A 21861-nucleotide genomic window follows, 5' to 3' on the forward strand; every position below is an offset into this window, starting at 1 on the left:
AACATCGAGGTAGAGATTAAAACGTTGATGTTTTGAAATCAATACGGCACTGTTCGGGATCATGGTAGCTTTTGTGCTGTGGACAGGATGGGCAGGAGCAGATGGTGAGTATTCCCAGGAGCAAGGGAAAAGGGAGCACTGGTTATGATACATGGAGAGTGAAGATGCAGAATGGGTGTTCATGATTGGTGCGATGAGATCAACATGAGTCTGCACTGCTGAGACCAACGCCGACAGCATACCAACACTGAGGGGAGGAAGAGGATGAATTGTAATCCAAAGGAAGGACTGAGATACTGCTTTGAAGTTGTTGTACTCTATTTTGTGTCCTGAAGAGTGTAAAGAGCAGAAGCAGAAATTGAGATGTTTCTCCAGCTGCCCGAGGAGATGATGATTTGCACAGTCTTTACAAAGACCCTGAAACCTCTTGTGATCGTGTGATTCTATGATATAGATCCCGCTGTAGGCACTCGCTTCTAAGCCACAGTCTTAAACGTCATTGATCTCTCGAGATAATCTGGTGCTTGGAACCCTCTTTCAGTGTGCCCATTCATGGTCACATCACTTCTCATTGGTGGAGAAGACGTGAGTCCATTTCACAGTGAGCAAACATCAAAATATAGTGGTTGTTGGAGAGAAACACGGGCCTCTGCACAAACCGTGGTCAAGGAACTAAGTCTTACAGAAATCGAGGTGCCATTTGATTCGTTAACTGCTGCTCAGTATCTGTGAAACAGCACTCAACTCATGTACAGATTTAACCTGCTAACAGCAGCTGGGAAGATGTTTGTAACACTCCTGAACGTGCTTCTTCTGCAGCTATTGAACTGTGAGTTATGGTCTATTGAATATATTCCCTTTAATACTTATCGGCTAACCATTGCTGAGATGTATAAGCCATATTAACATAACGATCAGTCCGTGCAAGAGAAAATATTGACACAAATAACAATAAAAAATATGCTCTTTTCATCTTTCTCTGACTGTTTATGCAACAATTGATGGGACTTCGCAGCTCCCCATCCTTCAACTCCCCGATCCTTAAGCTTTAGCTGTTTCTTTACAGCCTGCACAGCTGAAAACTTACTGTGACAATTTGTGTCAGTTTAGAAACTGTTCCCGTCGCTGGTTTAGCAGCGTGTGTAGCGGGGAATGCTGCAGAACAATATCTAACTGATTTATTAGCTATTGTTTGAAAGAACGTAAAATAGAAATAGATTTTCTTTTGAATTTCTAGATTCTTGATGTGAGGTGAATTTTGGTCAGTATTTCTGCCCTGTAGATTCCACCAAAACTTTCTAGGTTTTCCTGCATTTATACTGAGCCTTTCCCTTCCTCAGTGAAACAGAGAAACTGTGTGAGAATTTGGTGCATTTTGATGTTGAGATAATTCTGCACTTTTGGAAAAGAGATAGGCTTTTTTTTTCAGAGCACATGGTTACAACCATTGTTCTGCTAAGGGAAACAGTCAGCTTCGTATCTTGGAATAAACACTGACCCCGAAAAGTGAACACTGCTTTCTGCCCACAGATGCTACCAGAACTGTTGCCTTTTTCCAGCAATTTCTGTTTTTGATTCTGATTTTCAGCGTTGACTACTCATTTTGTTTCTGTTAGCCGTTTTGGTAATTTTCCGAATCTGGTGTGAAGGTTGTTACTGTTCCGGGCAATATCGTCAATATTCTGAGCCTGTTTTGGAACAGTTGTTGCTGAGCGTTCAGTCAGATAATCAGATAAGCTTCTTTTCCAAAAGACTTCTTTCCTTTATTTCAAAAATGTGCTTTTTTCCATGCAAGATCTTTACAGGCATACATCATCACGAAAGCAGTTTGGTTCTGTTCTGTAGCGTGTGAAGGAATAAGAAGTGAGTTAACTGCAACAAGCAAACAAACCAACGACATTTCTTCCATTTATAAGATTTTATTTACATTTATTTGAGCAAACAGGCAGGTCCAAGAGCAGAACGGGCCCCAATCTAACTTTGGCAGAAAGGCTTCAGACAGCGGTGTGTCCCAATGCGCATTGGCTGCAGCTGCCCCAAGCTTAAGCGCATCCCTCAGTCTGTCGGCTTGGGCGTTGGAATGTTCCAGGCTGTCATACTGGGTCGGGCCAACTGCCTCGTCTGGAAGACCAACAGCTTTCGGGAAGACCAAAGAGCGTCTTTCACCGACTTGGTGGTCCTCAGGCGCAGTTGATGTTTGTCTCAGTGTGTGTCCTAGGGAACAGATTGCAAGGAACAGAGCCTTGTGTCACGCAGCTACTTTGGATGGGCTCTGAAAAATGCCACTGCATCTTTCTCCAGGCATCATTTGCAAAGACACATTCCTGAGGATATGTGTGACCCTCTCTACCACGGACACACACACCCCGCTCCCAATGCCAAGCAGCTGCTTCCAGCGCAGCGTGGATTAGCGCACTGAGTCCAAGCGTCCATGAAGTTAGTGACTTTGTCAGCACCAGCAAACGATGCCTTTGCGCTCTTTGGAAACTTCTAGTGATGAGGAATCCTGTGAAATGAGTTGGAGTGTCTGCCCAGGGATGAACCCGACAGGATCCATCCTGTCTTTTTCCCGCAGAGTATTGTGAACATGAACAGATGTGTATAAACGACCTTATTATGGCGCTGTTCACTCAGCGGTGAGTTTTTGCTCACATTGCTGGAAATGGGTTTGAAGAATTGCCTTTCTGTGTCGGGGCAAGGCTGCTGTAAACTCAGGCTCGACTGACAATAATATAATTTTCAGGACATATTCATGCAATGAAAATTTATATCGATTTTAAAAATGTCCCCCATTCTGTAGTGAGGGTTGTGCCAAACTTAGAGGTCTTTTGAACAGAAATTTTCAGGCAGTTTACACGCCTTTTCTTGATTTGATTTTCATTTCGCCCATTGCATTACCGCGTAATGTAAGCAAACAATAAAAAAAAATTCAATGTCGTTAAGAAAATTGAAACAGCTTGATGCGTTTTCTGTAACATTCGAGTGCAGAAGATTCTGAGCGAACAGTGGACTCAATGTCTGTAAAACACGAGCCAAGGCGGTGTTTAAAATCGATTGAGCTCACACAAGCACAGACATTTCTCTCAGGTTGTGTTTATCGCCAGGGCTGCTTGACCGTGTTGTCATGTAAGTAACAGGAGTGTTATTTTCAGTCACTTGTCCTGTATTCATAATTAGTACAAACGTGTTGATGTGGAACTGTTATGTTTCTATAGGCATTAGTCAATAATACAACTGTTCCGAAAACTGAAATATCTTGACTGAATCTTTCACTCAATTTAATCGTAATGACGAATCATATACGTGCCAATTAATATGAGGAAATTCATCCTGCTATTTTGTTTTATTTTGTTGGAAAATATGGGGACATCTGATTTCACCTGGTGGTGATGTGAATTCAGCTACATTTGCATTTACTACCTACATTCGCAGTACGTGAGGAAGAGAATTAGTGTCTTATTCAAACTTCAGTCAATGATCAGCAATGTCTCTCTCTCTCTCTCTCTCTCTCTCTCTCTCACACACACACACACACACACACACACACACACACACACACACACACACACACACACACACACACACACACACACACACACACACACAGACGTGTTATATATCAGAGAGAGAATGAGAGGTCGTTTCTGGTCGAAAATTTCATTCAGATTTTTAATAGTCGAAACCTGCCTAGCGTTGTTTTAATTGACCCCTGCCAACTGCAGTTAACATATCCATGGTCAGGGTAATTACCAACGTGTAGATCCCTGTCGCACTTCTACGTGATAGTTCTGTGAGTATTTGCGAGTTAAGAGCTAGAATCCCGAATTTTGCGAATTATTTTCCTGAAGCGTACTGGAGGTGTTAAGTCAGCCTTTCGAGAGTGAATGCCCTCCACAGAGTTACTAGTGCTGTTATATTTGGCTCATTAATTTACCCTCAAGTGCTGGAACTAATCATTCTGCTAGTAACTGCACAATGTATCTGGGAGGTTGAATTTATATCGTGTCCTTTGAATTTCAGTTGCCCTCAGTTCTGTCTAAGATATGAGCCAGCGGATTAAAAAATGCACAGCAAACTTGATCGCTTTGCTGGGTAGCTGCGTTTCACATTGTAGAAATTTGAAGAGGTTAAAACCATTTTACAAATTGTTTTATGCATCAAGAAAGGACTTTTATTCAAATACATTAACATCAATTTTGTAGAGTGTAGGTCACAGTGTCGTACCTTAAAGAAACACAGAGGATCTTGGAAATCCTCAGCAGATCCAGCAGAATCCATAAGGAGAGAAGCACCGTTAACATTTCGAGTCTGGTGCGACTATTCTTCAGAACTGAAGAACAGACGGAAAAGTGTCATACCAGACTCGCTACATTAACATTGTTTCTCTCTCCACAGGCCCTGCTAGCTCTGCTGTGTTTCTCTAGCGTTCTCTGAATTTGTTTCAGATTTCCAGCTTCCAAAATAATTTTCTTTCAGCCTGGTGTCTTACTTGTTTTGGGCCATTTTTGTGAAGGGTCTTATAGTGTTGTACTTGATAATATTTATAAACCAGACAGAGAAATCATGATATCCTTGGAGGTAAATTAAGTTTAAACCTTTTGGGATCACTTCACTCAGACCAGACGACAACTAACGTGATTGTGAATAACTTCTTTCATTATGTGAATAACTTTTTTAAAGAGTTGGAGAGGAGCATGAAATATGAATTAGGAAGTTTCCCAAACCATTTCAATATTCACCTCATACCGAGGTTATGAACAATTGACCCCTCGCTACAATGTTGCCCTGTTATAAATGTACACTTTCAAGAAGAAACAGTTGGGAGGAGAGCTTTCAAGAAGCAATGTTTAACTTTTTTTTATTTGCTTGTGACTTTAATTCTTTGTCATCGATATTATTCTACTAAGTGGGTATAATTTAAAGTCCATTCAGTATGTTTTCACTTTAATTAACGAAGAAAATCATGGAAAACAATCCATCAATAAATTAGACAATTTCTACATTTAAATTAATTTTATGTTTCATGTTAATTCACAATTAGAAGTGTCAACTTTTCTGCATTTCTTTCAATGCCAGTAATTTGTTTCTTCATCTTCCAGTCATGATTGTCATTTAACTCAATTCCAGAAATATCAATTGAAATGTGATTATATTTTGAAATTGAAATAAGTGGTGCAATATAAAGAAAAAATCCTGTCCCTCATGTATAGATGAAGCGGACTGGAAATGAACTTTCCATTTCTCTCGTTATACTAAATCAGCTTGATCTCAGTAGCAATTTGTGGAAGAATAGAGTATTTCAGACCGAAATGTGCAGAACCCAGTTAATAGACCAACTCTCGGCTCTTTCTATATTGAAAATTGTGTCCTCCACAACATTGCAAAACAATGATCATGTAAGATAGTAAATTTAGAAAAAAAGTGTTCAAATATGCTCGCATGCTCTGAAACAATCAGAATTATTCTGCAATAATATCACGTTTAGAGTCGCAAGCAAAATTTCTTGAATAGAGTTAGTTTGTAACCGTGCTGCATCAGTTACTGTGTTTAGAACGATGCCACTGATCTAGCATGCTTTTATTGCTTGAGAAAACTGCCCAGATTGTGACAAATATGAAAATTCGGACATATTGCATTGAGATCAAAAGCCCATCTTGAACAATATTGTGCAGAGAGTTTCAAAACATATGCAACGTTGTTACTCTCGTCTTTTTTCCTGCTAAATCAACAGAGCTCTTGCAATTTTAAATATCTTGGCATATGTACAACAGTGTAGGAAACAATAGTTTCAAATTCTCACCACCGTGGTCAATTACTCAGCAGTATATGGGAAAACAGTTGATACGATGAGTGGGGGAATGAAGAAAAAAAAAACAAACAGGGTGACAAAAAGGAAAGACTGAAATTTTATTGGATGAAGAAGGAGAATATCCCAGTGTACGCCCAGACTACAAGATGTTGATTTAGATTTTTATCGTTCATTTTCCACGAAAAACTACACTCTGTAAAATTAAAACAAAAATACGAATAAATACCCAGCACTGAATTGAACGGACGCTGCTCACACATATGAACGAGGTAAAATGATGGGTCAAGTCGATGAATGTAAGAGGGAGGGAGGCGATGGTCTGGTTGCATTATCTCTGGACTGAGAATCTGTGAACACATCTGACACATGGTCCTTCTTGTCTGAATGCGTGACAATTGAAGTAAAATTATTCTGAGATTGAAAGCAGCCAGTTCTATATTTATACAATATTTAAAAATTGCATGCGAAGGAATTCGCAGGAAGGTAAAAATGATCGAAGATTGACACACACAGAAATTGCAACTGAATTTAAATTGAATATGTGTTTTGATTCCTGTATCATTTGGGTAGGAGTACAATATGTTATGAATGACCATCATTAAAACTGTAAGCTCAGAATGTACTTGAAACTTTAAAAAGTGCTAAACGGGGTCGACACCATTCTGTCTCTAGTGCAGCTGGACGTGGTAATGCATGCTCAGCAAGTGATAATTTGAGGGGAAATAAGCTAAGGAAATGGAATTAATTGAGCAGGTTGTTCAAAGAGGTAGCACGGGCACCTTCAACCAAATTATGTCCTGGCTTTGTTTTGACCACTAGAATTACTTTTCAACAGCTACATTTTAAAATATCCATTTTGAACCATGGTAAAGGCGCACGTCCTGGAACTGTTAGAGTTTTGTAATATTTTGCTGCTCGGTAGCCGGGCCAGCAGGATAAAACCTAATGCTTAAGCTGGTAAATGCAACACTCTTTAAAAAGGATCATACTTTCTGGATTTATTTGGTGACTAGTTACTGAGAATCTGTGTTTATTTCATTATCATTTAATGAGCAAAAATCTTAAACTCTTGCATTGTTTTAATGGGGCGCCTTGCATTGGCCCCATTGGGAAATATTACTGCACTCTGCAGGTGCCATAACGGTGTTGAGTCAGTAAGAGTAGTGCAGCAATGAGCAGAACAGTCAGTAATTTTGTGAAACCTTCACATTGCGAACACACAGAGTCTTTCACCAAGGCCCCAACGCTTTAGATTTGTCAGTGGGCCCTCCTGTGTGAAAACAATTCGGCTAAATTTAGGGAAAAGAAATGACCATATTTGTTTGCAGCAGAAATTATATTTCCTGTTTTATATGTATTGTTTAAAATGATGATTGCACATTTTGAGATATCATTTATTTCGAGAAGTAAGAAAAATTCCTACCCCAAATTTATTTGTATCTGTTGAATTTATTTCTCAGTGTTGCATTGATTCTTGACTCTTTATTCTTATCCCTGTATTTCAGGCAGACTTGTTGACACTCAGGCTGCGAGCACAGGTAATGACATTATCATATGGAGTAGAATTCGTGTATTCTGGTGTGTCTGTTCGAACTCCATGTTGTGTTGTTACTGTGCGTGCATTAATGTTCATGTGTTAACCAGCTGTCGGTGCATAACTGAAGAAGGATGACGTACTCCCTTCCTGGAGGCGACAGTGTGAGCGATATCTCCATTCACACTGCTGTTCTCAGGCAGCGAGATGAATGAGGGTTGGTGGAGAGGAGAGAGGGAACGATCAGCTCTCACTCACGCTGCTATTCCGAAATAGAGAGACAATGAATGTGGAAATGTGAGAGATCAGGTAAACACAGTACTACTGTTGGAAACGCATTTAAAGCATTTCAATGACGTATGAGCAGTGACATCATGGTTACATCACTACACCTCCAACAGTATTTCTCGGTGTGCTGGACGGATGTTCCGTTTCAAGTCATTATGTTCCCGGTCGGGCCCTTGGTGTTTTCTCGTCAGTCAGTGCAGGCCACTATGGAAGCCCGAGCATTTCTGTCCCACCCCGCTCTGCTTTCCTGAATGCAAAATATTTTTTGGGCACTTGTCTGGATAGGTGCAGCTTCAAAAGCACTCACCAAGCTTAACAACATCCAGGATAAAGCAGCCCGCTCCCTCCACCACCAACGTTCATGAGCATCAGTGTGTCCCATTTACAAGATGCAGTGCAGAAATTCACCAAGGCATCTGAGACAGCACCTTCAAAACATCCAACCACTTCTATCTCGAAGGACAAGGGCAGCAGCTACACGGGATAACCATCACCTGCAGTTCCCCCTCTAAACCAGTCAGCCTCCTGCTTTGGGAATATATTCATTGATCAGCATTGCGGATTACACTCTCAGAAGACGTTGTGGGTCCACCTACAGCACATGGATTACAACAGTTCGAGAAGACAGCTCACGCCAACCTTCTCAAAGGGGCAACTAGGGTCGGGTGATTAATGCTGGGCCCAGCCAGAAACACCCATGTCCCCTTGAGGGGATAATGAAAACCTTCTCAGTGTCCTGTTTGGAATAATATTTCTCTGAACATCGCTGCCTGTGAGTGAGCACCTCTTTAAAAAAAAACTTCCCCTTTCACCATTTACCGTAAGTTTTCTGAGTGACATTGTGGCCAAGTGCATTCGTATTATCCTCTCATAACTATTGCATTGTGAACGAGGGAAGTGTGCTGTGGCGAGAGTTTTCATGTTTATACATTGTGAGCCTTAATTTCTCTTCCTGCAATTTACAGAGACGGTGAGACTGAGGCTTGAGAATGGGGGCAGTCCTTGCGCTGGACGAGTGGAAGTTCACTACTCTGGGCTGTGGGGGACTGTGATTGATTATAACTGGGACCTGGCCGATGCTAATGTTGTTTGTCGGGAGCTGGGCTGTGGGACCGCGCTCTCTGCCCCTCACAGTGCTCATTTCGGACAAGGAACTGGGCCTGTTGCGACAGGGAAAGTTTTGTGCACCGGGACCGAGCGTGCTCTGCGGGACTGTTCATCAGCGAAATGGGGTCACTACACCAATCCACACGCCAATGATGCTGGTGTCATCTGCTCAGGTAATTATCGAATGCTGTTTCTATGTAGTTGTTTCACAACCAGGTACTGTCTGAAGCCAGAAAGGCACATGATAGCAGAATGACAACCACCCAGTAGTTGTTAACATCATAACAACAGAATCACCGATTTGTTCGATATCGTTATATAATATGCTATATAATTGAAGCTAAGAGGCAGAGGTGGGAGCCTGTTAATCTTCACAGTTTTCAGTGGAAGGCACATTGAGAGAGCTGTACTGCTGGAATTATCACCGATCCCAAACAATGAATAATAAAATATTACACTGCATTGGCTGGCAGAATCACTTTGTATAATTTATCATCGGAAAAAAAAAACTCTTTCTCTCAGAGCGGCTCAGGGTCAAGAGTCTGGGGCTGAATATAAATGAGGCCGACAGGGCACCAACCGTACACAGATTGGTGGAATATGACACTTGTGAATGTGATAAATGTGTCAGTAATCAGATGAATATTTATCAGTCAATAATGTGCGTTAAAATTGTTGTATTTTCTTATGATTCTTCACTTTTTTATTTGTTCCAGAGCACAGAGCTCCGAGGTTGGGACCTGCAAATTCCCAGGGCTCAGGCAGGCTGGAGGTCCAGTTCGGTGACACCTGGAAATCAGTGTGTGGTCTTGACTGGGATTTGAAAAACGCCCATGTGGTCTGTGCACAGCTTCATTGTGGAGTGGCTGCGTCTGTGTCAAGCTCTGCTCATTCTGGAGGCAGTACTCTGCTCATGGCTAATGAGATCTTTAAATGTGCAGGCAATGAGAATCAACTGGGGAAGTGCCGCAGGTCTTCATCCACTCACCAGGATTGCAGTGGACACAACAATGTCACCCTGACATGTTCTGGTGAGTGTAGACTTATTGAAAAAAAGAAAAAAAAACACTTTAATGTTTAGCAACGTGATTGAACTGCGAGTTGTGCCATTGCTCTAAAGGTGCTGTATCTAAACTAAAGTTTATAGGATTTCAATGTCGTCAGGCACTGAGTGCAATGCTCTCAAAACGCTTCATCATGGGCATCATTTCTACTAATATATTCCAAACCCAACATGGCGCCTGAAGGTGCCCCTTTTTGTTCCCTGAACTTTCATGTTGGTTTGAGTTTATCTTGCCTTAATGTCCCTGTGTATTTGACAATAGTGCCCGTATTATACGTTGCCTGATTCAGTGTCATTTCAATGCACACCAAAGATCTAGCCATAAATCTTAACATTTGTGCCCATTACTCCTCCGATAATCAGCTAACTGGAGCAATTTTTTTCCTCACCTGCCTTGTTTGAAGTCACATTCTTATCTAAGTCTATCTCTGCCAGCCCCATTGATCCAGTAATTACTGCTCCAATACAATCGTGTCAAAAAAGAAGGCTTTTTGCTCGCCTTTTCGAGTATTCCTCATCTGCACCCCCCCAAAAGCCAATGACACCCTTTGCGAATTGCGTGGTGCTCTTGATCATAGTATCTGCAGCATTTGGAAAGCGGACATTCGGACCAACAGCGCCACACCGACTCTCTGAAGAGCATTCTGCCCTATTCCTGTTTTACCCATGTCTAATCCCCATCACTGATACATCCCCAGACACATTGGACAACATAGCTTGGCCAACCCACCTAGACTGTAACTGTGGAAGGAAGCCAGAGCAGACAGAGGAAACCACCCAGACACATGGAGAAGGTCTAAACTCCACACAGAGAGCCACCCGAGAGTAGAAAATAGCCCAGGTGCCTGTGGGTATGTGGCAGCAGAGCTAACCACTGAGCCCCCGTGCCATCCAATCAGAGGGTCTGCGATTCGGCATCATAGACACATGTACAAAATACCCCGCAACAGCTTTCTTTGTAATATGCCCTCGCACAGCTCACTGATACCAGCTGTTGTCCACTCCCCTCTTCAGTCGCAATGACTGAGACAACTCTTCCCAGAATCCTTCTCATCATTGCCTTCAGTTGTACTCAATTCTTTTCTATCAGCTGAAAGAGAACTGTATAACAATCATCATACCATCTTGCTTCTGCTTAATTATTTATATTTGTAAATTTCAGTTGAATTTTTGATTAATCTTCTGTCAAGTTTTCTGTCAACTTCAAGCATCAGAGCTCTTGAAATGTTAGGCGCTTCTCTCTAAGTGCATTTATTCAAAAAGTGAATCAGGAATAAGAGAAAGCCTTCAAATATATCTCACAAGTCATTTTCCAGGCTGCCAAAATATATCGACTCCCACATTTCTTCATATTAATTTCGATTTGCCACTTCTCAATGTGTTCTGCTGCCGTTTGCATGGCCTACTAAAATTGTTCGCTGCCGTAATTAATAGTTTGAACACATTAATATCTAGTATCATGAGCTAACTTTGAATTGCTACTTTGCATCCGAATGCAAACTTGGAAATGTCCATGCACCATAATACAAGGACCTCAGATACAGAGCTTATATAATTGATTGTCTTATTATGTGATGTAAGATTTAAAGAGCCCCCCCATTTCAAATTTTATGACGGTTTGCACAACTGAGTTAGAAATATTTCTCCAATATATTTTACGAGTTGAATTGAAAAGCACGATACACAAGAAGCAGAAGGGAGTACAAGAGTAGAGCTGAATGTCCAGATTCTGAGGAAAGATAACAGTGGGCTCGAATAGAGAATAAGTATTGACATTGTGGCAATTACTTTCTACAACCAGCATCCAATGAAATGCATATTATTCCACAACATTTCTTTGAACATTAAAAATATCTGAATTATCTGAATCTAAACTGCAGGACAGATTTTCTTTTACATTCGGGTGCAGATGATTCTGAGCAAACAGTGAGTTTGGTGCCTGTAAACCACGAGTCGATACTGTGTTTATCATTGGTTGAACTCACTTAAACACAAATATTTCTCTCACATTGTACTTATAGCATGGGTTGCTTGACCGCGGAGTGTTGTCAGTAACAGGAGTGCTATTTGAAGTCATGCGTCCTCCATTCGCAATTTGCAAAAACATATTGATGCAGAACTGATATGTTTCGACAGATTTGGGTTAATATGATACCTCATGTGAGAACCATATTACTGAAATATCCTGACTGAAAATTTGCTCAATTTATTTTTAATGATGAATGGGTCACAAGACAATGACTGTGAGGAGATTAATTCTGCGACACTATTTCTGTTTGTTTGTTAACATGTCGATATCTAGTTTCGCCAGCATTACTGAAAACCCAAACTAGCGGTGCTGATCTGAACTCAGGGACCACTGCAATTCATTTACGTGAGAAAGAGAATTACAGGCTCTTGTACTGAAGTTATAAACAACTGACTCTTTGATACATTATTTTTCTGTTATAAATGTATACTTTCAGTCAATGACAACAAGATAATTCCATTCAGGATGGGGAGGTTTGGTGGCAGAGTTTCCATATGCTGTGCACCTTTGCAGGTGGTGTGGTTGACGCTCTGTGAGTCTGTCTGAAGGAGCTTAGCAGTGCTATTGCAGTTAACTCTGGTGGTGCTATTTCCTTGGCTGAACGTTGGTCGTGAATGCGTTAAGCTTTTTTTGTGCCAATGGACCAGATGTGCATCAAGCCAGTTTCTTCGTTCCCGCTGTTTTCTTTTTAACCAGTTCAAGGCAACACGTTAAGTAATGTTTCTTTGATAAACCTGGATAGTGTATTGTGAAGAGTGAGCATCGTTTGGGAGTCGGAAAATGAATTATGTAGAAAATCCAGCGACTCTTCACCAAATGTAGCTGAAGGATAAACATCATAACTAAGATTCTGATAAACACTGCTGAGTGGTGAGATGTTAACAGTGTTCATTTACATATAAATACATATCATTGCGTTAAGTACGTTTCCTTGAGCGCGTTTCAATCTGCAGTCCTACTTACTCAATCGTCAATGAGATATCAACGTTCCTTCCTCTTTCACTCTCCGTTTGACAAGAGGAAAACGTGTAAAGACACACACACACACACACACACAAAAGATTCAGTTTCTTTTGGGACATAACTTCAGTCAGTTTCTCAATATTGAAAAACTCCATGTCAGTGTTTTAATTAATTCATGCCAACAGCAGTTAAAATATTCAAGATCAGTGAATTTCCTACGTGTGGATCCCTTCTGTATTTATCCTTGATCGTTCTGTTAGTAATCCCAATGAGTGAAATATTTCCATGAAGCATTTTGCAATGGTTAATTCAGTCTTTTGAGAACGAAATGCCAGGACAGAGTTACTAATGCTCGCAAACGTGGTCCATTAATTTACACCCCATTTGCTGGAACCAATTACGTTGATAGTAACTGCACTTTATACACAGAATACTGAATTTATAGTGCTTCATTTGAATTAGAGTTTCTCGCTGTTGTGTCTAAGGTATGTGCCAGTAGGGAGAAAAAGGACCTGCAGAGCAACTTTGTTCACTTTCCTCCATAACTGTCCCTTTGTAAAAAAACGAGAATAAGTTACAAACTGTTTGATGCAAGGGGAACAGAGTTTTATTTAAACATATTAACGTCAATTTTGTAGAGTTTGGAAAACAGAATGGTACCTTAAAGAAACATGAGAGGATTCTGGAGAAATTCAAAAGATGTGGCAGTATCTATAAAGAGAAAAGCACAGTTAACATTTCGAGTCTTGTATGGTTATACTTCAGAGTTGGAGAACAGACAAAAAATGTTTCATATCAGACTCGGAACATTAACATTGTTTTTGTCATCACAGATACTGCTCGGCTTCCTGGGTTTCTTTAGTGTTCTCTGCATTTGTTTTAGATTTCCAGCCTCCAGAGTATTTTTCGTTTGGCTTGCCATCTTATCTGTTTTGTACGATTTTTGTGGAGGAGGTGACGTGGCTGCAGCAGACAACAGCAGCCAAGTAGGACAGAAATCATGAAATCCTTGGAAAAAATTAATATCAAACCTTTTGGGTTCACTTGGGGAGTAATGCAAGAATAATTTCTCACAGAAGGGGAAATTGTTCAGAACAATTGAAAGAAAGATTTGAAAACGTTCTGAACCAGAATTATGTGAATGATTATAAATGCGGAGAATGTCTAACCTTTCAGGCATACTAGTATTCCAGAAGTAGACGTCTCGTTTCACAGAAAAGGAACAGAGAAGAAACTACGAGAAGAAATCGAGAGATTTGTTAGAGAAGCAAAATTTCTCTGGGTGTGGGACTCCTGCACACAATTTTATTTCATCGCATGCATTGGAATCTCTCCAGTTGTGAAACGGTTAGACAAATTGGTTTGTTTCACACAATATTTATTTAGCCTAAAGTAACAACATTCTCAGATCAGATAACAAATATTATGATGAGGGCTGGTTTTATTCATTACGTTGATACAGGTTTTAGTTGAGCAGTTGGAGAAAGGCATGAAATATGAAGTTGGAAATCGCATAAATATTTCGATATTCACCTCGTACTGAAGTTATGAACAACTGGCTCTTTGATACATTATTTTTCTGTTATAAATGTATACTTCCAAGAAGGAACAAACGAATTATGGAAATTTCAGTTAAATTGAGTTTACATTTTGAAATCTAAATAAACCTCACAATTGAAAAAAATGTTACTGTCCCCAGTGTGTAGCTGAAGCAGACTGGAAATGAACTTGTCATCTTACAGGTCACACCGATTCAGCTGGTTGTAGGCAGCAATCTGTTTAAGAAACGAGTATTTCAGGGTGAAATGTATAGAACTGAATGAATTATATCGACTGTCAGCTCATTCTACATTGAAAATTATGTCCGCCACACCATTGCAAAAAAAAAATGTGAGATAGCACATTTTAAAACGTGAGCTGAAGCGCGTGCATGTTCCGAAACGGTCAGATTGTTTCTGTGATAATATCCAATACAGTGTTGCAAAGGAAAATTGCTCGAGCAGTGTTAGTTTGTGACAGTGCTCTAGTCAGCTACTGTGCTGAAAATGATGCCACTGTTCTGAAGTGGATTAACTGCTTACAAAACTGCCCTGTCAGTGAAGAACACCAGATGTTTGATACATCACATAGAGGTCAACAGCCTATATCTTGTGCAGAGAGTTTCAAATGTAATAACTACCTCTTCTACATACAATCTTTACAGAGTGGAAGCAGGTCCTTTGGTCCAACAGGTCCACAGTGACCCTTGGAGCATCGCACCCAAACTCATTCCCCCATAGCCCATACACCCTTGAACACTTTGGACAATTTGGCATGGCCAATCCACCTAGCCTGCACACGTTTAGACTGTGGGAGGAAACTGGAGCTCCCGGAGGAAACCCATGCAGACACGGGGAGAATGTGCAAACTCCACACAGACAGTCAGCCAAGAGTGGAATCGAATCCGGGTCCCTGGCGCTGTGAGGTTGTAGAGCAAACCACTGAGCCACTGTGCCAACCATTCTATGCGTTTATTTCGACTAAATCAACAGACCTCTTGCAATTTTAATTATCTTAATGTGCATAGAACAGTACAAGAATCAATAGTTTCAGATTCTCAGTAGCACAGTAATTATTCAGCATTATAAGGGAGAAGTGGGTGGTCTAATGAAGTGAAAGACCAAAGGCTGAGAAAGAGGAAAGACAGACATTTTATTGGATGAAGAAGAACAACATGCCAATTCATGCACCAGTCTATAAGGCAGTGTTTAGATTATTGTTGTTCATATTCCACAACTAACTACATTATGAAATTTTAAAAAGAGCGAGTAATAAACATTCAGCAATAAATTGAACGGACAATGCGTACATCATTAACAAGTAAAGGATGTGTCAGTTCAGAGAATGCGTGTTACAAGAGAATCTGTGCAGAAGGGACTCAACAAATAGAAGTGAAATGATTTCGAGATTGAAAACAACCAAGTAAATGCTTCTACATTATTTAACAGTTGTCTGGGAAAGCATTCGCAGGAAATTAAAAATCAGCAAAATTAATCACAGAATCGAAGCAATTGCAACTGAATTTAAATTAAATATGTATTTGGATTCCTGCAACATTTGTGTAGGAGTACAATATGTTATCAATTAACTTCATTAACAGCACAAGCTCAGAATGCAGTTGATGCTTGAAAAAAATGCAAAACGGGTTCATCACCATCCTGTCCCCAGTGCAGTTGTCGTGGGTAATGGACACTGGGAAAGTGACCACTTGAGGGGAATGAGGAAAAGAAATGGAACCAATTGAGCAGTTTGTTCAAACAGGCAGCACAGGCACCTTCAAGGGAATGATATCCTTCCTTTGTTTTGACCACGAGAATTGCGGTTTTTTTATTTTTGGCACTTACATTTCAAATGATCCATAGTGAAACTTGGTAATGCAGCATGCCCTGGGATTGGGAGATTTAGAAATCCTGCCAGATATTATTGATAACTGATCTTGCTGCTGCCGTGTAGCCAGGGGAAGACGATAAAATCTAGTGCCCATTGAAACACTTACAAAGAATTGTACTTTCTGGATTTATTATCAGACAATGTACTGTGAATCGTTGTTTATTTCAGTGTTGTTAATCGAGCAAAAGTCTTAAAACCCTGCAAAGATTTAATGCCGCAGCTTGCTCTTACCACGCTGGAAAATATTACTGCTCTCTCCGGGGATACTAATGATGTTGAGTAGGCCAGCAATGCATTACTGAGCAGAACAATCAGTAATTTTGTGAAGCCTTCACGCTGCCAACACATGCATCCTAAAGTCCCTCGCCAAGATGCCAGTAATTTGGTTTGTCAGTGCAACTGTCTGGGTGAAAACAATTCGGTTAAATTCAGGAAAAATGACAAAAAAAACATATTTGTTTGCAGCAGAAATTATATTTCCTGATTTGTATGTATTGCATAAAATGATAATTTCTCATTTCTAGATATCACTTATTTTCATAAGTAATGCAAATTCTTACCCCCAGTTTAATTGTATCTGTTGGATTTATATCTAAGTATTACATTGATTCTTGACCCTTTATTCTTATCCTTGTATTTCAGGCAGACTTGTGGACACTCAGGCTGAGAGCACAGGTAATTGAATGCCATTATCATATGGAGCAGAATCCCTGTATCCTGATGTGTCTGTTCGAACAACATGTTGTGGACTCAATGCACATGCATTAATGTTCATGAGTTAACCAGCTGTCAACACAAGTGAAGGGAAATGCCGTCATTCTGTCACATGACCACGCATCCCACAATATTTCTGGCTGTGCTGGATGGATGTACCGCCTCATTTTATTATGTTCCCAGGGCGAACATTTCGTGTCTTATCGCAAATCAGTGCAGAGCACGATAGAAAGCAGGTTGTTCCTGGCCTTTCGGGACTCTGGTCTCGAGGAATCGTGGAAATGGTATTGCATCCCACTTCAGTTTGCACCGTCAGCTGGTTAACACATGAACCTTAATGCAAGCTCAATTCCTGTGGCTTTCCTGAAGTTAAAGTATTTTCTGAACACTTGCCTGGATGGTTGCAGCTCAAGAAGCTCAACACCATTCAGGACAAAACAGCCGACTTGACTGGCAATATATCGAGTCCTTCCACCACCAAAGCTCAGCAGCAGCGGTGTGCATGATCGACAAGATGCACTGCAGAAACTCAGAAACTCTGACAAACACCCGAACACTTCCATCCAGAAAGACAAGGGCAGCAGCTACATGGGATAACCACCAGCTGCAATTTCCCCTTCTTAACCACTCGGTGTCCTGCCTTGGAAAAACATTGCTCGGCCAGAATCTTAGCGTTCCCTCCTGAAAGACGTTGTGGGTTTACTTACATTACGTGAACGACAGCAGTTTTTGAAACCAGCATACCAAAGTCTTCTCAAGGAGGGCAATGAGGGACAGTTAAAGAATTCTGGTCCAGGCAGCGACGCCCATGCCGAACGAATCAATAATAAAAATGTTCTCTCATTGGCCCATTTAGAGCAAATGTTCCCTTTGAAAAATTTCTCTGACCTCCCCTCACTGTGAGTGAGCGCCACTTTACATAGTGCCTCTTCCCCATTCAACATGTGCATTCTTTTTTCTGAGTTATATTGTGGCAGAGTACCTCTGTATCAACCCCTCACAGCCATGACAAGATGATCGGGAATATGCAATATGATAGGAGTTTTCATGTTTACATGTTGTGAACCTTATTTGCTATTGCTGTATTTTACAGAGACTGTGAGACTGAGACTTGAAAATGGGGGCAGTCCTTGCGCTGGCCGAGTGGAAATTCATTACAATGGGCTGTGGGGGACTGTGCACAGTAATTACTGGGGTATGCGAGACGCTACAGTTGTATGTCGGGAGCTGAACTGTGGAAGTGCAGTCTCTGCCCCTCGCTTTGCCCACTTTGGAGCAGGATCCGGACCCATTGTGACGAGAAAGGTTTGGTGCAACGGGACCGAGCGTGCTCTGCGGGACTGTGCATCAGTGGAATGGGGTCATTACACCTATTCACACGCCAATGATGCTGGTGTCATCTGCTCAGGTAATTGTATGACTGCCGTTTCTGTGTAGTTGCATCACAACCTGGCAGTCTGAAACCAGAAAGGGATATGATAATGGAATTACAACTGTTCAAATAACTGCGAACATCATAATAATAGAATGTCTGATTTATTCAATATAAGTATTCAATGTGTTGAATACGTGATGGTAACGGCTGAGGTGATTACTCATTTCTCTTTACCCTCAAGTGAAGAGGCAGAATAGGTGACCAATGTGATTCCACTTGAAGCCACATTGTTAGAACTGCAGTACTGCAACGACCAGATATATGACTCAATGAATAATAAGATTCTACACTGTGTAGTGTAGCTGAGTAAATTTGTGTCATTTATCTGCAGGCTAAAATCTCTTTCTCTTGGGCCAGATGAGGGTGAGCATTTTGTGGGTGAACATAAATGAGGTCAACAGGTTACGAACCCTACACAGACTGGTGGAACATTACACAAGGGAATGTGACAAATCTATCAGTAATCAGATACATGTTCATCAGGCAATGATGTGAGTTATAATTGTCATAATTTCTAATGATTCAGTGCTTTTTTTTCAGAACACAGATCACCGAGGTTGGTCCCAGGAAATTCCCAATGCGCTGGCAGGCTGGAGGTCCAGTTCGGTGACACCTGGAAAACAGTGTGTGGTCTTGACTGGGATTTGAAAAACGCCAATGTGGTCTGTGCACAGCTTCATTGTGGAGTGGCCGTGTCAGTTTCAAGCTCTGCTCCTTCGGGAGACAGTACTCTGCTCGTGGCTAATGAGGTCTTTAAATGTGCGGGCAATGAGACTCATCTGGGGAAGTGCCCTCATTCTTCATCCATTCTCCAGGATTGCAGTGGACACAACAATGTCACCCTGATATGTTCTGGTGAGTATGGACTTTTTGAAAAAGAAACACATTTCGCTTTATTGTTTGTGAATCGAAAGACGCTGCCATTCCTGTCTTTGTTCGAACAGTTCAACTCTAAGTTCAGACTTGTAGCTTCTACTCAAGTCATGCACTAAGTACGATGTGATAAATTTAATATTGACGGTTGTATTAGAAATAAATTTTCTTCGAGCTTGTAAGGTGTCCAGACTCAACATATATTATTGTCTATATTGTCTAAAAGTCGATTATCACAATAATAGTAAGCACAAGGTAACGTAGGTACATTGAAGTGAAGTGAATATTGGGCAATCAATTTTATGTTAAGCCTGCCTAATTTTTCTTTGTTACCTTCCGTAACCCGATAATATTTTGAACACTGTTTCCAAATTGTTTGAAATTATCGAGCACCGCATTTTCCAACAACGTCATCAGCAGGCATGTGAACATCACAACACCTCATCGTCTGGCATGCATCAGCCTAATCATCTTTCCAATGTCACATTTTAAACCTAATATGGCGTCTGAAAGCGATCCTTTTCCTTCCCTCACTTGTCACGTTGGTTTGAATTTAGCTTGCCCTGTGCATTTTACAAAAGTGCCAATATATCAGTTGCCCACTTCAGTATTATCCCAATGCAAACCACAACTCTTGCAGTAAACCTGAACATTTGTGGACATTACTCCTCCGATGATCACCTAATGGGAGTATTTTTTCCTCAGCTGCTGTGTTCAAGCAAGTCACATTCTGGCATAAATCTATCTCAACCAATTCCACTGCTTCAAGACCAACAATTGCTGGTCCAATACAAAAATGTCGAAAAAAGAAGCCTGTTTGCATATGTTGACGAGTATTACTCATCTGTAGCTCCTCAGGGAGGGTGAAGTTCATTGTGAATTGTGTGGTGTACATGAATCATAGAATCCCTACTGTGCCAAGAAGGCCCAACAAGTCCACAACTACTCACCAACGATCATCCCATGGCTAACCCACATGATTTACTCATCTGTTGACTCTATGGAAAACTTTGCACAACAACGCCCTACAGGCTGCACATGTTTGGGCTATGGGAGGTAACCAGAGCCCCCAAAGAAAACCGAAGCAGACTCGTGCAGAAGAGGCAATTTTCACACAGGCAGCCACCTGAGACTGGTACCGACCCCGGGTGCCTGGTGCTGTCAGGTAACAGAGCTAACGACTGAGCCGCTTGGTCACAATTTCACAGGGTCTGTGATTTGGCATCATAGACACATGCGCAGAATACACCACTGCAGCGCCCTCTGTTGCTTGCCCTTGCACAGATCACTGAAGAAAACTCATCTGCTCTCCCCTCCGTGGTCGCAGTGCGTGAGATAACACCTCTCAGAATCCTTCTCGACATCACTCTCAGATGTAAACAATTCTTTTCTATTGATCTAAAGAAAAGTGGATAACAGTTGGCATAACGTTTCTGCTTCTGCCCGAATTAACTCTCTTTACAAGTTTAAGTTGAAGTTCCATTTCTGACAACTCTGTCAAGTTTTATGTCAACTTCAAGCAGCTGAGCTCTTGAAGTGCCCCTCCATCTAGTGCACGAAGTCAGAAAATGAATAGTGAAAAAGTGAAAGCCTTCAAATATATTTTACACAGTATTTTCCAACGGGCCAAAGTGTGTCCACTACACCATCCCCCCAACACCACTTTGCATTAATTTCCATCTGTCACTTGTCTATCCGTTCTGCTCTCCTCTGTATGGCCTACTAAAATTGCTTGCTGCCATAATTAAAGAGTTCAACACATAAATATCGAGCATCACAAGTAAACTTTGAACTGTTATTTTGCATCTTAATGCAAAACTGGAAATGTCCATGCCTCATTCTACAAAAACCTCAAACACACAGCTTGAAATCGAATTCCTTCGTATGGGATATAAGATTTAAAGAGTTCCCTCTTCCGAGTTTCTGGTGTTATAGAGCACTTGAATTACTTATCCTTTTGCAATAAATTTTATGACTTCAAGTGAAAAAATAGGAAATACAAGATGAAGAAGGGATCACAAGATTAAGATGACATATCCACACTCTGGGGAAAAATAACAGTGGACTTTATTGGAGAATAAATATTGACTTTGGGACAATTGGATATCACATCCTGGATTCGACGCTTTGCTTAGAGTTTTAGGCACCTTATTCGACAAAATGTTGGAAACATCTCATTTGTCTCAACCAAAACAGCTGGACAGATGTCGTATTAGATTCGTGTGCAGAGGATTCTGGGCGGTGTCTTCTAAACACCAGCCATTACTATGTTTGCCATCGACAGAATTCACGCAAGGACGGGCATTTCTCTCAGATAGTACTTACAGCATAACTTGCTTAACAGTGGTGTGAGGCGAGTAATTGAAATGTTACATTAAGTCACTTGACCTGCACTCATGTTTTGTGTAAACATATTGATGCATAACTGATACGCTGCTCCAGGTATTGGTTAACAACCAGAACCATTCCAAAAGTCTTATTACTGAAATATCTTGACTGAAACGTTTGCTTAATTTATTCATAACAATGAATGGGTTACCAGACAATTAATGGGAGGGAATTAATCCTGTGACTCTATTTCTGTTTGCTCAAAAATACACGGATATTTTGTGTTGCC

The 21861-nt window shown here is 40.9% G+C and overlaps 1 protein-coding gene across 1 annotated transcript in view; it reads left to right on the plus strand.

Annotated features, from left to right (window-relative positions):
- Nucleotides 1-2014: 2014 nt before the first annotated feature.
- The window catches only part of LOC132206802 (scavenger receptor cysteine-rich type 1 protein M130-like), a 41717-nt gene continuing 21870 nt past the window's right edge, over nucleotides 2015-21861 (plus strand). Inside the window, exons 1-11 of the mRNA XM_059641848.1 lie at nucleotides 2015-2189; nucleotides 2989-3126; nucleotides 7315-7347; nucleotides 8597-8911; nucleotides 9455-9769; nucleotides 13677-13779; nucleotides 13970-14153; nucleotides 16747-16765; nucleotides 16865-16897; nucleotides 18030-18344; nucleotides 18912-19226. Of these exons, the coding sequence (XP_059497831.1) occupies nucleotides 2015-2189; nucleotides 2989-3126; nucleotides 7315-7347; nucleotides 8597-8911; nucleotides 9455-9769; nucleotides 13677-13779; nucleotides 13970-14153; nucleotides 16747-16765; nucleotides 16865-16897; nucleotides 18030-18344; nucleotides 18912-19226 (1945 nt within the window). The remainder of the gene's footprint in view (nucleotides 2190-2988; nucleotides 3127-7314; nucleotides 7348-8596; nucleotides 8912-9454; nucleotides 9770-13676; nucleotides 13780-13969; nucleotides 14154-16746; nucleotides 16766-16864; nucleotides 16898-18029; nucleotides 18345-18911; nucleotides 19227-21861) is intronic.

This window comes from Stegostoma tigrinum, chromosome 43 (assembly GCF_030684315.1).
Source record: "Stegostoma tigrinum isolate sSteTig4 chromosome 43, sSteTig4.hap1, whole genome shotgun sequence".
Taxonomy (NCBI): domain Eukaryota; kingdom Metazoa; phylum Chordata; class Chondrichthyes; order Orectolobiformes; family Stegostomatidae; genus Stegostoma; species Stegostoma tigrinum.